The sequence below is a fragment of the Vidua macroura genome, chromosome 9 (assembly GCF_024509145.1).
Source record: "Vidua macroura isolate BioBank_ID:100142 chromosome 9, ASM2450914v1, whole genome shotgun sequence".
NCBI classification, from domain to species: Eukaryota; Metazoa; Chordata; class Aves; order Passeriformes; family Viduidae; genus Vidua; species Vidua macroura.
This window is the reverse complement of record NC_071579.1, coordinates 14,753,488-14,769,436: the sequence shown is the minus strand read 5'-3', so window position 1 is coordinate 14,769,436 and position 15,949 is coordinate 14,753,488. Positions and strand designations below refer to the sequence as shown.

The 15,949-nt window shown below is 36.7% G+C and overlaps 1 protein-coding gene across 2 annotated transcripts in view; it reads right to left on the bottom strand.

Moving 5' to 3' along the window:
- The window catches only part of DPYD (dihydropyrimidine dehydrogenase), a 339,310-nt gene that overhangs the window by 196,947 nt on the left and 126,414 nt on the right, over positions 1-15,949 (bottom strand). The window contains exon 9 of one of the 2 annotated variants that reach the window (XM_053985512.1): positions 5,506-5,567. The exons of the other annotated variant lie outside the window; for it this stretch is intronic. Coding sequence (XP_053841487.1) covers positions 5,545-5,567 — 23 coding nt within the window. The 3' untranslated portion in view covers positions 5,506-5,544. Of the gene's footprint in view, positions 1-5,505; positions 5,568-15,949 lie in introns of those variants that run through there. 2 annotated transcript variants of the gene reach the window in all.

Below are 15,949 nucleotides of genomic sequence, written 5' to 3'. Positions count from 1 at the left end.
ATTTATCTCTGCACGCTGTCAAGAAACCTTTTGCTCTCTGTCCATAATTAGACCTACCTATTTGATATGCTTTCCACCATCTGAAATGGCTGAGAGCTGCACAATTAAAGAAGAAGTTTAGTTGTTCACAGCATTAGGCCCTTCACTGTGCTTTGGATCCAGCCCAGAACAAAGTCAGTATTAAAATGCATTGATTTCTAGATCACTAAGATAAAATTAATACATTCAACTTCAATTATGTCAACATCAACTTCTCACTGAATATTCTGACAGTTTGGAAACCCTCAGTTAGCTATCGAACTTTCCTGGGCTAATCAATAAATCGGGAAAGCAGATATTATATCCAATTTCTTTATGCTAAAAAATTGCTACATTCTATCTATGTCTGCCTTACCAGAAACATTGTCCATGCAAAGCACAAAGGAGAAACAACTCATCAATGTAATATTATAACAGTAAAACTGAATTTTTAAAAAGCAGCAAACTTTTTTTAAAAGCTTCTGACAATAGTAAAACAATGATATAATTACATAATTAGATGCAATTATAAAATACAACCACAGATAACATGTTGTTTAGAGTTAAAATGAAAATATGCAGAAGATCAAAAGATAATAAACTTGCTTACTTTCACATTAGTAAAAAAATTTTTGAACACAGAAACACATCTAGAAACATAATTGGAAGTCTTTTGTGACTACCCAAGTGCCAGAAGAAAATCCTAGTAGGGATTTGTAGGCAAGTCGGATAGTGAAAGTCAGATACATTTGTGAAAGCATTCACAACAAAATCAAGTTTTGAAAAAGGTTTCCATGCAGAAATATGACACTAACTGTAACACAGTTACAGGTGTTACAGACCAAACTGAGTACAGTACCTCAAACAAATCCCTTCCTAGGTGTGCACCTAAATACTCTGATTGATTTGGCCCTAAGTACCTTTGGGACCCATCCCTTGTCTGCCAAAAGATCTGTATGGCTGTACATTACCGATGTGGAGGAAAAGAACCTCAGGAGAGCCAGGAGACTTTCAGAGCAAGCATTCTTATGTATTCAGAGATGTTCAAAACTGGATATGGTCCTAGGCAACCTGCTCCAGCTGACCCTGCTTTGAGCTAGGGGGCTACACTAGACAATTGCCAAAGGCCCCTTCCAATTATTTTACAATTCTATGAAATATGCCCTGGTTGAGGTCCTAAGCCATGGAAAGATTTCTGAGTTTTTCATCTGGGATTTAAAAAATCCACTACTACAGTTAGGTAAAAGAAAAGTATTCCCTGTCAGGGCATAGGTACCAGACACTCATAGAACAGAGAAATTCAATAGCTGGTGTGTTTCTATCAGTTACAGAGCTCTCCAAGGCAGTGGCAGTGTACCAGGAATCAGACCCCTTCTTCCTCCACCCACGCTCCAAAGAAACAAAGCTCAGACATGGAAAACCAGAGAACACAGATCTCACACAAGGGTCAAGAGCTATTTTCTGAGATGTCTTCTCTCCAAAACCTCCTTCCATCTTTCTAATTAGTCCCACACATACTTTTTTTGCAGAAAGCACATCTTGATACTCACAGTCCCTTTCTGAGTAAATAATGGAATTGGGCTTACCTTAGTCACCAAAATGACTCAATAATCTTGTAAAATCAGAGTGTAGGATAAGGACAACAACTTAAAATCAAAAACTGAATACAATTTTCCTCCATTCACAGATTATTTCCGTTATTAGCATTTAAAAACAACTTCTCAAATATCACTATCTACAGTTGTGGATGTTTGCAACATGTAACAACAGTAATTCTATCTCTCATGTAATTTTATAACAGATTACAACTGATACTGATCAATCCTGGAGCTTCCTTAAAGTCCATGCAAAAATTCTACCACATAGATGGAAAATCTTGATTTGTACATCCACTGCCCTACTGATAAAATTTTCTTTCAGAAGTACAGCATAACCAAATCAGTTATATGGAACCAAGACTTTTACACAAGTATTTTAAATTATAAATTAGTTTTGCTTTACATATAAAATTAGACCTAAAATGACTTTAATTAACCTTAGCAACAACAACAGTTGTGTGTGAGAGAGGGACTCAGATAAACAGAATCATTTGTTAAAACAAAGTCTACCTCTGATTCTGAATTCTTTATTTCTGATTATAGTATACATATAAATAGAAAACAAGTATTCATGTATGCATTCAAATGCAAAATCAAATCTGCATGTTGAAGTCTAGTAGAGTATGTGGGTTGAAAGCTCATTAACCCTGCACTGGCAATCATGTCACCCAGCATATGCACAGATACAGCTTCATACCTTTAAGTACACATCTTCTCAGAAGTTCATGCCTTCCAATTTTTGGAGGGAGAGATTACAATTATAGTAACCCTTGAGCCTGAAATCAAATGCTGAGCAGATATACATTTATATATATCAGATAACTTTTTTTTTCCATGCTCATCTCTATCACCAACTTAAAAGAAAGAGACTCATAGCTCAGGAAAAAAAGAATGAAAGCTATATTTCAGAATATCTGAATTAAAAACTGTTGAAGGGGCAAGAAGTTACATAGTTTCTAAATGCAGTCTTTGCAAGATAAAAAGGTATTATTATTGAGGCACCATAGAGGAGGACACTTCACTATTTACTTATTTATTCATTCAATCATTTACACATATCATTTAGAACACTGGGCTGAAACCAAAATTCCTAATTGCAAAAATTTTACAGAATGGGCAAACATTTACTGTTAAAGGGTAAATCATACATCCAACTAAACACCTTTGAAGAAATTAACAGAACACACATTCAGCAAATGAAGCCATGAGGAAGATGCCATAAATGGAATGCTGCTGTGGCATTGAAGAAAAAAGGAAGAAAACATAATATTTAAAATTTCTGAAGCCTTGTAATTAAATGTATAGCAGATGAAATGCAGAATTTCTGACCAGACAGCAGAGCCATAAAATTTATAAAAAGCAGGTATTGATATTATAGCAACAGCTTCCTATTTTCACTGTAGGAATGCAAATCAGGTAGGCAGACAGCAAGCCATACTCTACGCTTGGCTGCATGAGTTATTTTGATACCAAGAGTAACAAATAGCACTTACTGTTTGTAGCACTTTCTATTTGCAAGGTGCTACACAAACAGTCAATCCTCAAAATATCCAGGACCCAGATAAGAGATCAACATTTATCCCTGCATTTTACAGATGTGCAAAGAAATTTAAGTGATTTGCTGAGGACCATACAATAGAAGCCAGGTTGTGATGGCTCCTGGGCAATTCACACACTAGGATTTTAAAAGGCTCGAAGAGTGGATCTTCAAGCTAGAACTTTTATGGTGTGGGAAGCATGCAGACTACCTTCTGCCTCCAATGCTAGTGCAAGCATTGTCTGAACACTTATCCTGCTTGCAACTGGAGCACTCGAGGAACCCAGACCACCCATGCCCCACACAGGAATCATCCATGGTGATGAGAGATGGGAGCAATGTCCTTGAAAGGCCCCTCTCTGTGGTCTTTGAAAGGCCTGGTGGACTGGGAGAGCTCCTTAATTACTAGAGACAGGAAACGAGTCCCCGACATCTATTAATTATTGTAAAATGCTTGTTTTTGCTATTTTCCTACTGTTTTCCTTCCTTGCTTTAAGGAGATGGATTACATCTACAGACTGTGTCACACCATAGCTATTTTGTCAGTAGCCTGTAAAGGTTTGACAAAGGTAGAAAGACTCACACATATCAGTGGGCAGCTACTACCTTTGTCTTTGGGAAAAACATGTGATTACTAATATTAAAAACCAAGAAATAATATGCTGTCAAAGGGATATTCGGAGAGCAAATCAAAATTCACACTTAATTAAAAGTCTCCCTGTTTCCACCGACTCCACACAGAGTAGTAAGACCTCAGCTACAGAAGCCAAGCAGGAGGTGACTCTCTAATGAAGTGCACATTTGAATGAAATGGTCATTTGGTGTCAGTACAGACAATGGCAACCTTCCTTCAGGATTACTACTTTCTACTATTTGACTTTTTTTGGACATGTCTAATTATATAGCTTCTCTTACTTGTCACCTAGCAACCTTAGCTGTGATTTAATAAAGAGTTTTTTTTTAAATCCCATAATATATCCATTGATATAACAATATGCTTATTCTTTGAGATAAGTAAGAAACATAATTAAAACTAGTGTAAAAATCCTCAGACTATACACATTTCCCCATCTTTTAACTTACTACAGCTGACCAGTCAGGAGAGGTTTTCATGTAAATACTTTTTTTTTAAACTTTAAATCTTACTTATTTGGTATACATGACAATTAATATTTTATGAAGGACAGAAAGGATCAAAACACAGTAAAACATTTATTCCATTCAGCCGCTCTTTTTCTTTAAAGAGAAAGCTGACATCTAGGTTATCAAAGGAAGAAAACTATTGCAAATGTGGCCAGAACAACTATATGAGCTTCTGTTTTATTTTAATCCTTCCTATTTTATCATCTTTATAGATAATCTAATGTCTTTCCGCTTTTATTTCCCCTATTTTTCCCCAGTTTATGTATTCTATCTACTTTTTCTTTCTTTTTATTTCCTTAATTTTTTTTCAGTTCAATTTCATTATAGAAATTCTTGTCTCCCATTTCTCTACTATTGTCTTCTCTCCCATTTATCTGCTGTTTTTTTTAAACTGTCCCTCATTTTGTTCAGGGTTTTCCCCTTCAGCCTTTCCTTCTTAGGCACACACCACGTGTTGTCTCTGGAGCAGCTGAAAGCAACAAGACTCACACACAGCTTGCCTAAGGGCCCAAGGATTTGTCAGCTATAAGATGCTTTAGAGAAAATGTTTTAGCTATTGCCTCAAAAATGCCAGGAGAACTTAAAGCATGTTTTGTTGGTTCTTTAAAATATAGATAATGTGTATTTAAAAAAAATCAGCAAAAGCCCCCAAACACTAACAAACAACACAAAAAAATCCAATTACACACAACTCTCCCCATTTTTTAGCCAAGTAGTAAGTAGAGTGGAGAAGTAATACTTTGCATTTGATTACTTCAAACTGTTCCGATCTGTAAATTACTGCAAGGCATCAGTGGGACTGCCTCACTGAAGGTGTTATGATGTTGTAACAGCTTTATATGGCAGTATCTGTCCTTGACTGCAATAGTGAAGACAGCGTGGAGAGTATTCTCCACCATGTCAGGTATGAATACTCCTGATACTAGTGGAAAATACCATATATGGTAGATATCCTTTTGGCTTAAATTCTATATTTAAAAGATACACAGCAAACTTCATAATGTTTTCCCTACAAAAAGTGCTTTAATCAGTTTTTTCTTGCTATCACTTTTCTCCAATATTACGGGTTGCCGTACTGCAAGCATTTACTCTCATACTGAAACCCATGCCTGGTAGGGTAAAGTGGTCAGCTGACTGTCTGTTGGGGTAAACCCCACATTTGCTCCCCATACAGAAGGCAAGCTTGCCTTCAAGGAAACCTTGCTCATACTCCAGTCATTCAGACACGATAGAGCAGGGCATGCGTAGTCACTCCAGACACTGCATCAGAGCTGTGGAGACATACCATAAATGCCAGTGGAATTAATTACATTCTGTTAAGTGAAGTTTGTGCATAAGCTTTTGTGAGAACAAGGCTTAATGTTGTTTTTAACATAAAAACACTTTACAGAACTCCTCCCACACTTCTTAAAACTGCATCCCTAATTATGGAGTGTGGAGCTCTACTATAAGTGATTGATGTTGTTTTGTGTGTTGTTATGGAAACAAACCAAGTAGGAGTTTCTGATTTGCGTATAGAATTTTGAGTCAGATTTTACAGTAAATAACTAAGCTTTCCAGTGTATAAGCAACAACACCATATGGCCATTAATCTCCACTGAAAGACTATGTCCTCACTTGCCACTACTTGTTAAAACTAAGGTCTTTCGAGGAAGAGGGTAAAAATCAATGGACCTGCTCCATCTTGTCACTGGTCAGTGAACAACAAAATGTGGTTGTCTCAATTAAGGACAGTTTATAGGTGTGAACATTTGACAAACTTACTCAAAACATTCAAAAGATATCAGTTTTTTTAGCTCAAACTTGAATTGAAAAATTCTGCAGCTCACAGGACGCCTGCCTGGAGATGCTACAGCTATACACAGGAATTTATACAATGGAAGTGCCAAGTGAATGGAAAGTTCAAATGAATGACATATCTAAGTCAAAAGGTATTAATTTTTGGTGCTGAACATGTGGGATGTGGGTACCTTCGAAACAGAAAAAGAAGACCAATGCTCCTCAAAGAGCTTACTATGCAGTAAACAAGAGTTTGCAAAAAACATTGCAAGTGTAAAAGCAAAAGCCACAAGAAGAATGGAAACATCAGAGGGGTATGGTTTAGTACAAAAAACAATGTTAGTTTTGTGGAAGCTAAATAACCTAGATAGACCAGATGATTGTTCCTGACATAATCATTTTCCATTTGTGCATACAGAGATGAATTTTGTTCTGCATATCTGAATCCAGCCCTGCTCTGTGGCCGTTCTTTCTCCTTTATCCCTTTCCTTTGTGTCTGTAGACTACTGCAATTCCACAAGAACCCTCTCTTTCACCAAGAGGCATTACTGATTACTTTAGCTCTTACTTTGCAGCTCCTGGACCCACTTCCTCATTTGGGCCCAATGCATGTTCATCCCACAAATCTGCCATTCTAATATTGCATTCATTCCTTATTGAAAAGTCAGTCACTTTGTCTCCAGGGGGCATGAAAACTTCCCTTACATCTTTGGAAGCACCAGGAGAAGAAACTGCCTGAGCCCTGCTTCATGACCTCCTTATTTTGGCTTTTGATTCTACCACTGATCCCCATTTCTGTTGCTCGCACTTCTGCTCTGAGGAAGTGCAATGTCACTTTGGTTAGGGTGACAAGCTTCCCCACCCCTTCCTGACCAAAAGTCACTTCTGCCTGGGAAAACACTAATAATGAGTCTCTTTTGACATTAGGTATTTATGCTGCCCTAGTGCCCTTTGCTGCATCCCTGGGTGATTTCTAACCAGGCCTTAATGTGATCCCATTAGTTATCCTCCAGTTCTGGGGACATCTAATATCCACTCTGTCTGACTGGTACAGCTATGGATACAACCCCTACAGGCCTCTGCTGCCTCCTCCTAACCCTTACTGCTAATCCAGGCATCAGGATGGAATCTGGCTGAAGGACATGGCTTAAATACCCTCCTTAGTGCACAGAACCACAGTTTGCCCCTTATCTAAATAAGGAGTGCAGTGTCTTTACACAGAAGCATTCAACAGGACTAGGCAAAATAATCAGCAGTCTTTTGTTTAGGCTTGTTTGCCTGACCCATGTGTTTACAACCCTTGGGCCAAGTTTCTCTTTTTATATCAGAAGGGAAAGCAATGCCATTTAGATGGCACAAAAAGTGAATCATAAAGACTTGTAAAATTACAGAGGCAGGTAATAATATTATAGGCTGCTTCATAAGTGATATAATTAGAGTTATTTTTGACAATAAAAATCCACTGAAATTAGGATTTGAAATACATATAAATGTAGCCATCAGGCTGTGCTTCTACAGTCTCAGGTGAGTACTCAATTCTCATTCACAAGTGAAACCAGGATTGAATATCCAGCAGCCAATGCTACTCCTCCATAGTAAAAATAACTAATACAGAGGGAATGAAATAAAAAGAGCTAGCAATGCATTTCCCCCCCAGCATATCAAGCAGGTTTTCATATGGAAGCAGTGGTCATCAATCACTACCTCATTACCAACCTGTCATCTGGGTTTAGGCTAAATGTATTCTGGCTTGCTGCCATACTAAATGTTCAATGAAACATCCTTAAGGCTCTCTACAAGTTCAGCTGAAGTCACACATGCTATACATCAAAAAGGAACATTAGCGTTATCATAGCTTAATAAATAGTGCCATTCTGGCAATGTAATCCTATGTTCTAGAGCTATCTTCCATTCCCAGTATTATACTGCTTAAGTAAACAATCTTGCTGTCTTGTGTGAAGTTTATTTAGTGATAAATGCATGTAAAGATAATTAGTCATACTGTTGTAGATACACTTCCATCCCAGCTGAAGAACATGAGCAAAAATAGCACAGGATTTTAAAAGCACACCATGGCACAATGAACTTTATCTTGCAGCATTAGTTTATAATTCTTGCATATGGCAGTTTATTATCAAAGTCTCACTGCACTGGAAAACAATGACAGCTGAAGGACCCCAAATCAGTGACTTTTCAAAATAACAGTGCCTTGAGTAAAGGACTTTTGCATACCCCTGGGATATAATACAGCCACTAAGATGACTGTAAAATGTATTTCAACATCTATGAATACTACTTTGTGAATAACTCCTGACTTAAGGAGGGATCCTTACATTTACTCACTCACTTCCATGCACATTTGAAGCACTAAGTCCTGAATCTGTTTTCAAATTTTAAAATGCCAATAAAACATATATATATAGATTCTACAGTGGCAGAAGTTTCAAGAGGCACCAAAAATCCTAATAACACATTTTTAGACACATGAATCAGTTTATGAACTTTTTTTAAATAGTGAAAAATCATCTCGAAATTTAAGAATACTTTTTTGTCCTTGTATAAAATTCTTCCTTTATAGACACAGCATTTGTTATGCAACCAGGCCCTACTATTCTTTAACTAAAGTATGAGAAATAGCTCCAATATGTTCAACCACAGATTTTCCAAGTGATTTTAGTATGTACCAGGAAACCTGCCTTGTCTAGTGAGCTGGGCTTGTTCTATGCAAAACACATGGAAATTAAATCATGGATTCAAATCCTTACCTACATGTGACACTGTTCCTTCCCCTTGTGCACTGATGTAACTGAAACAGCAGTTGGACCAACCCTTAACAGAGTCCTTTTCCAACATGTTCACAGATGCATGCATACATGAGGAAAGGTACTCCATTTTTTTAAACCAAATTCTGACAAACTGGAGAGAGAGAATGTTAAATGATTCTTTGGTCTGCTAGCTATATCAAGCAAACATAAATTTGCTTAAACCAGGCTTCTCTTTTCCTATTCTCCTGCTTCATCTTCTAAGCCACCTAACCAGAAGTCAGTCTTGAGACAAATTTTGTTGTCTGCAGAGTCTTAGCAACAAAGACTGAATTTCCAGACTTACAACTGGAGAATGAACTCGACTTTTCCACTTTGAGTTGTCTTGCTTTTTGCTTGCCTATTCCACACCATTAAAGTTATCTTGTGCCTTTAAGAAAAGGTCTCTGCCACAAAATAGGAATGATCAAATAGTTGTATTTAGTGCTTAGAAAAGGTGACATGCCAAGATGCAGTAGTAGCACAGTTCTGGCACTCCTGAGATCAGTGATAGTGTATTTTGTGTGGTTCCTGCTCAAAGTTCAAGGAAATGCCATTAGAAGGTTTTCCATTTTCCATTTCTGCATATATACAAAGGGCCAGGCATCAAACTTGCTGTAAATACTGTGTAATAATACAGATCAAAAGCTTGCACAGATTTCACTGTGCATTTTTTTACAAAGATATTAAAGAAAAAAGATTAAAAATATAAAACACGTTGCATGCAAAAATCTGACTGCATTAAACAGTTCCGTCCTTAATCGTAACCTTAATTCAGTGGCATTTTAGAAGTTATCTGTAACACAGTGAGGACAGTTTAATTCAGAAGCTGCAAGCAATCACTAAACAAAACAGCAAAAAAGGACATTAAAAGATGTATTAACTATAGGTGTACTATGATTTTCTTGTGAAATTGGTGGACAACAAGGAAAGGGGGAAATACCATGCTTGGCTTTCTGCATACTTTTTACAAAAGAAGCCTGCAAATAAACCTGCAGCAGATCTGACCTCTTCCATGCTTCACTGCTTATAGACTTAGCTGCCTGACCAAAGAATCTGGATCCAGATTTTTCAGTGCAGAAATTATCACATTAATAATGTTTTTGACACCTTTTGCTCCTGAAGTTTCAATCTAGCTTCTAGACTAAATTATTGCAACATCCATGTAGCATCACTATAAATTCTAGTTATCTACTTCTTTGGGTTTGATTGGTTTGGATTTTGGGTTTTTTTTCCCCTCTCCCTCCATAAATACAAATGGGTCAGGATCCTGAGAGTGCTCAGAGGACTTAGTATCCAGCTGTTGATCCATATGTTCTCTAGGCTAGCACCTGCTGCAGAGATGCTACCAAGACCTCATAGTTGGCAAGCTGCTCTAACTCCACTCAGTTCGTAGGTTGAAAGGTCACTCCTTTAATGTAGTCAATTTGTGGCTTCCACATTAAAGAGAGGGAGCTGTCACTGCTGGAGCTCTGTTTTCTGAAATCCAGTGAGAGTAAAACCTGATGCCCTCCACTTCCATAATAGCTTTAACTGCCTAGTACATCTTAGAAAAGTAACTTCTAGGGTCTGATGAGAGGATGAGCCAACCTCTCCATGAACAAGAGAACCTTCTAACTCAAAGCTATGACATTACTTAAAGACTCTAAAAAACTGGCTGGAGGCACAGTCCAAGGACAAGATAATTTCCTTTTCTTTCTATTTCAGATATAATATGAAAAAGAATTGAAGATAAAGATGATTTTTTCTACTAGTTAACTCCCACTATATCAGACACTGTAAGATCAAAACAATATGAAGAACATACCAAATGCTATGAATAGAATCTACTAAAAAAGATCTTAAACAAAATTTCTGATAAACAACTTTGACCCTAAATAACTAAATATTGCTTTTGCTATTCAGTACTAAATCACACACATAAATCAGTGTGAATTTAGGTTCAAGGGATATTGCAGTGTATCATCCAATTTTACCAAAAATTGGCACACCTTTATTAAGACCTTAATCAGGTTATACTTTTTTGCACAACATAGAAACATGTATTTTTTTTTACTAGCATTTATACACATATAAATAATCAGTGATGAATCCCAAGAAGAAAAAAATTTTAGCTGTCCACTGAATTAGGACAGAAAAGTAAGAAAGTGGATAAAGTATCTACACATAATAGGTGTAGATTTACAGAACAGCATATATATCAGAATTTCCAGACACTACCACTACAAAGAAGTGTTCCACAGTCACTGACCCAGCAAAAGAGGAGAGATTTGGAGAGCAGATTACATTTCCACTGTCCCACCTTTCCTATTTCCAAACCTAGAGAAAAGGCAGTTTTCTCTAATCCTGGAGTCAGGGCACTCCAGCTTGTCTGAACATACAGTGCAGTTTGATGGAGGTGAGTCTGCACCATCATTAGCTCTCTGTGCTCCCAGCTCCATGGCAGCTCTGAACAGAACCGAGGGACCTGACACCAGATCAACAGCCACTGACACGCAGCACAGAATAAGGTCACTTTATAAACCAAAGGCAGGCTAAAAAACTACCCAGCAACTACAAGACTAAATTGCAAGTACACAAAAGTAAGATCTCCATCTACAAGTCGTTGTTCATTTTCAAACACAGCTTGAGTAGGGAGAAGAGAATCAGACATTGGTTCATAGACATATTTACAGGAAACTTTACCAACATCAATGATACTATCTTTTAATGATTCTATAAATTAATTAATTTTCCTAATTTCAATGTTAAAATTACATCATTACATTTTTTTCACTCCTATGACATTGCTGGGAGAATTCTTTCTGTTCATGTGTACAGTTCGAACAGCTGTGTATGATGCCAAATGCAAAAATTTAAGGGATGTTCCAGTTCCAGCATATTAAGTTTAACCCTCATTTCTGTCTCAATGATAGATGCAAGAATTCCAACTAGGTTGATTTTATGAGCCAGTTAAATGATTTGTATTCAGACCAACATTAAAAATCCCCAAAGTGACAAAGCATACTTGAACAAAAATACCCTGCTTGTGACATATCCTTTACAAGTAATGTGTTTTCATTTTTCACATGTTGCATCTCATTTATTTTATTCAGGCACACACAGTTGAATCTACAAGATACAGTAAGCTTCCAATACCTTTGAAATAATAAATCATTTCTTACAGATGTTTTCACCCAGTGCAAGTCGGCTGCTCATTAATCAAACATTATCAGTATCTATCACTGCCCAGTGCTAAACAGGAAAGGCACCTCATTTTGAGTTTTGACTTTTATTCACTGGTTAGTCCCTGACCCTTCTACTACTGAATGATTATTAGAATCACCTACTGCACGGCAGATCCTACTACATGGAGTTTTAGAAGGGGTGGTATACAAGCAGAAGCATTTTTTCTTTAAGAACCAAAGGAAACAAAGTCAGGCAACTCTTCAAATTGGCAACACAAATGCAATCAAACTGTCTTCAAATCTCTTTTCCAACATCTAAGTAAAATATAACCATGTAATCAAACTATTTCTGGTCTAGATAATTTCATATCTGAAAGGTTGAAATAAATATATATTAGGCGCTATGCAAGATACATTTCAATTTTGATAAATTATTAAAATTTCATTTCAGAAAACAGTATGTAGGATACAATACATCCTTACCAGCATAATCCTCGTGGGGAAAATCTAAAGAAAATGTTTCAGTGTGAGTAAGAAGTTATCTGATAGAAAATTTCAACTTCCTTATGATCATTGATATATTGCTGGATTCATACCAATAATGCCAAATAAAACCTGCATTATTTCATCTGCTCTATTGGTTGTTACACATCTTTTTCAAAATGCTGGAACAGAAATGAAATTGGGTAAGCCACACAACTGCAAGTGCTTAGGGATGAAGACTTCTGTAGCTTCAAGAAACAGCCTGAACATTTGCCAGCAAGAACACAGTATGGCTTCCCCACATCACTTTACAGTACTGAGCACTTTCACAGTCCTTTTAGTGCTACATTTCAATCTTCCAACATGATTTTAGAGAAGAATGAACTGAGTCAGGATGACAATAGCCAGAGCCCAAAAGTCTCACCCTCAGCAGACCATCACACCACAATGCTCCCTTCCAGTGATCTATTGTGCTGTACATGATTCATATTTTTGTTATTAACCAAGTGAAAAATTAAAGGCAATGAGCGTGTTTCAGGTGCAAAACTACTACCATCTCCTGCCACAGCAGCAATTCACTCAACTCTTCTTTAACTAAACATTTTGTTTACATATTCTACATCTTTCTGAAAGAACACTGAACGGTATGCTTGTATATAGGATTATTCACCCTCCAAGGCTGATTAAACGTATTCCATTTTTGGCAGCTTTACAGAAGTGACTGAGCTACAATGTGTATTTTCTATGCCTCAGTACAATAAAGGGCACATTCAGCACATGCAAAGGCCCATATTTGCATCTGAAAACTAAGAAACCAACTTGTCAATGTAGAGGTTGTATTAAGACTCTTATGTCCCTACAATTTAAAGAGTGCTAACATTTCAGAACTTTCTTTAATTAGTTTTGTTGGGATTTCCAGAAAAAGCTGTGCACAAAGAAGGCATAGGTTGTAGCAATTAGGGGTGATTTCTTCAGATTCTGTCTACTGCAGGAAGGAATTTTTTTTAATGCAAATTTCCAACAAGCTTTTTTATCAAGCAGCTACTACAGAAAGAAAACGGGCAAGAACTTTATCCCGGTGATTAGTACAGAGACCACAACCAAGTATATTATGCTTCATGCACAGAATGGTCACTCTATCTCTTCTAACTGCAGATTTCTTTCTGCAAGAGACTTCATTCAGTCAAGAACTCAAACTTTGAGTGTAAGGAGACAAGCAATAAAAAATGTAAAGAGAGGACATGTGGTCACCCAAGTATGTAAAGTCTTTTTAAGAACATTTCTTTTGTTTTGGAGAGACTCTTATCTAACTTGGTGAAGTTTAACAAAATAAAAATATTTCTAGATCACATAATATGCTCAGGTGGAAGGGACCCACAAGGATCATCAAGTCCATCTCTTAATGAATCACCCATGAAGGGCTTGAAGTCACAAACTTGGTGTCATTACCACCATGCTCTGACCAACTGAGCTGATCTCAGGGTCATAAATTTCTCACAGATAAAAATTTGGCCATCATTTTTCACCTACAAAAGATTTGTCCTGGGCCATAATAGAAGCATCAAGCCTGTGTTTACCAACAAACAGAAATGCAGTCATGTCTAAGTCACTCAGATATTGAAAAAATGAATTGTGATATTTCCAATGTCTAACTACTAAGCAATAGGCTATCTATAAAATTAGAGTAACTGTTTCCTTTGGAAGGTAGTCCTGTTCTCATTTTAAAAATCCAATGTATTAGTGAAAAAGCTATAAATATTGAATTATTTCAAAATTATCTCTAATAATGCTTAATAATCAAATTTCAATTTAAATAACAATCAGGTACTGACATTCTACTATCTACTGAAGTGTTAGAATCTATTTAAACATATGCATCACACCCAAATACACATCTATTATCAATGGTCGCAAATAAACAAAGAATCATTTCTAACAAAAATAATCCTATGAAATCTGAAGTGAGTCACACCATCTCCTTTTACATCAATGGAACAGTAACAAATAAAACCTTGACAACTCTTAGAAATGCAGTAATACAATGCAAGTTTCTACTTGGTGACTACTATTTCAATACAGTGACAATATTAATATTAAAGATTAATTGGCTGAAATCTGTTGATCTTTAAATTCTTATTATTCTTCCTTTTTCTTCCTATGAAACTGATCACCAAAGATCATTTGAGGGAATATTGAGTTATCACACTAGCTATTGAATACATTTTCACCTTCTATAATGGTTCATATTCAGCTCAGTACATTTTTAGCACAAATTAATGAACAATAGCCCAAGGATTCCCAAAAAAACAGTGTCAAGGACAACATTTGGAAAATAATTTTCTCTGTTAGATAAGCATGTAATTTGTATTACCATTATCCAAACACTCTAAGTACTTAGTGTGCTTATTTCTGTATTTTAGTTTTATAAACAATTTTTATTAAAAAAAAATACAGTAAATTTAGCATTAACACACTGAAAACTTTAACAGCACAAAAAGTCAATCTTAATTACTCTATGTGCCCCACGCCTTATGACGTGACCAAGTGTCAAATTTTGAATATGGTTTGATAATATAAAATGTACACAGAAGACTATCTATGTGATTTTATGCACAAGGAATGACAAAGTTGATCTCAAGTCTATAGAACACACCAACATATCACATAAACTCAGAAATACTTGTATGCCTCTTAGCCTTTAATTTTGTATTCATAAATACATGCATTTGCATAGTTATTTTAAATTTCATACTAAAAGCAACAATATAATGGGCCTATCTGAAAAGTATAGATTAGAACACTAAAAAAGTATAGATTAGAATTTAAAGTATCATGACCCTAGCAAGTGGTTGAAAAGCCTGAACAACTAGCATAAATGCAAAAGCAGAGACACAGCAGCACAAACATTTATATGGCTTAGTTAAAGATTTTTGTTGTAGTGCATATGTACAATTTTCTTCTCAGATATTTGCTCCCTTTAAAAACGTCCATGGCATTAAAACTAATGAAGGGCAGAGGATGTGCCTTCCCATGACAATCGAGGCTACTGCACTGGACAGTACGTTTACAAATGCTTCTGGAAGAGGAAAGCTTTCCAAATAATGTGTTGACTTTGAAGGGAGGCGTGAGAGATTCCCTCGGGCACACACTGCACACATTACAGGACTCAGAAGGCCCTCAGACTGTGAGTCCCATCCAGAAATACAATCACTAGTGTGTGTGCTCCAAGGTAAATGAAGAATCAAAACTGGCCTCAAGCACAGCCAGGGTCTACCCCTACAATGAAGTAACTGCCTTTCACTGTATCAAACTGCTCCTCAACCATCAAAGCCCTACCAAGCAATGATGAAAAGGGAAGCAGAGCACTGAGAAGCATAAGACAACCCCTAGGTCAGATGGAAGCCCTGAGCCCTGCCCATGCCC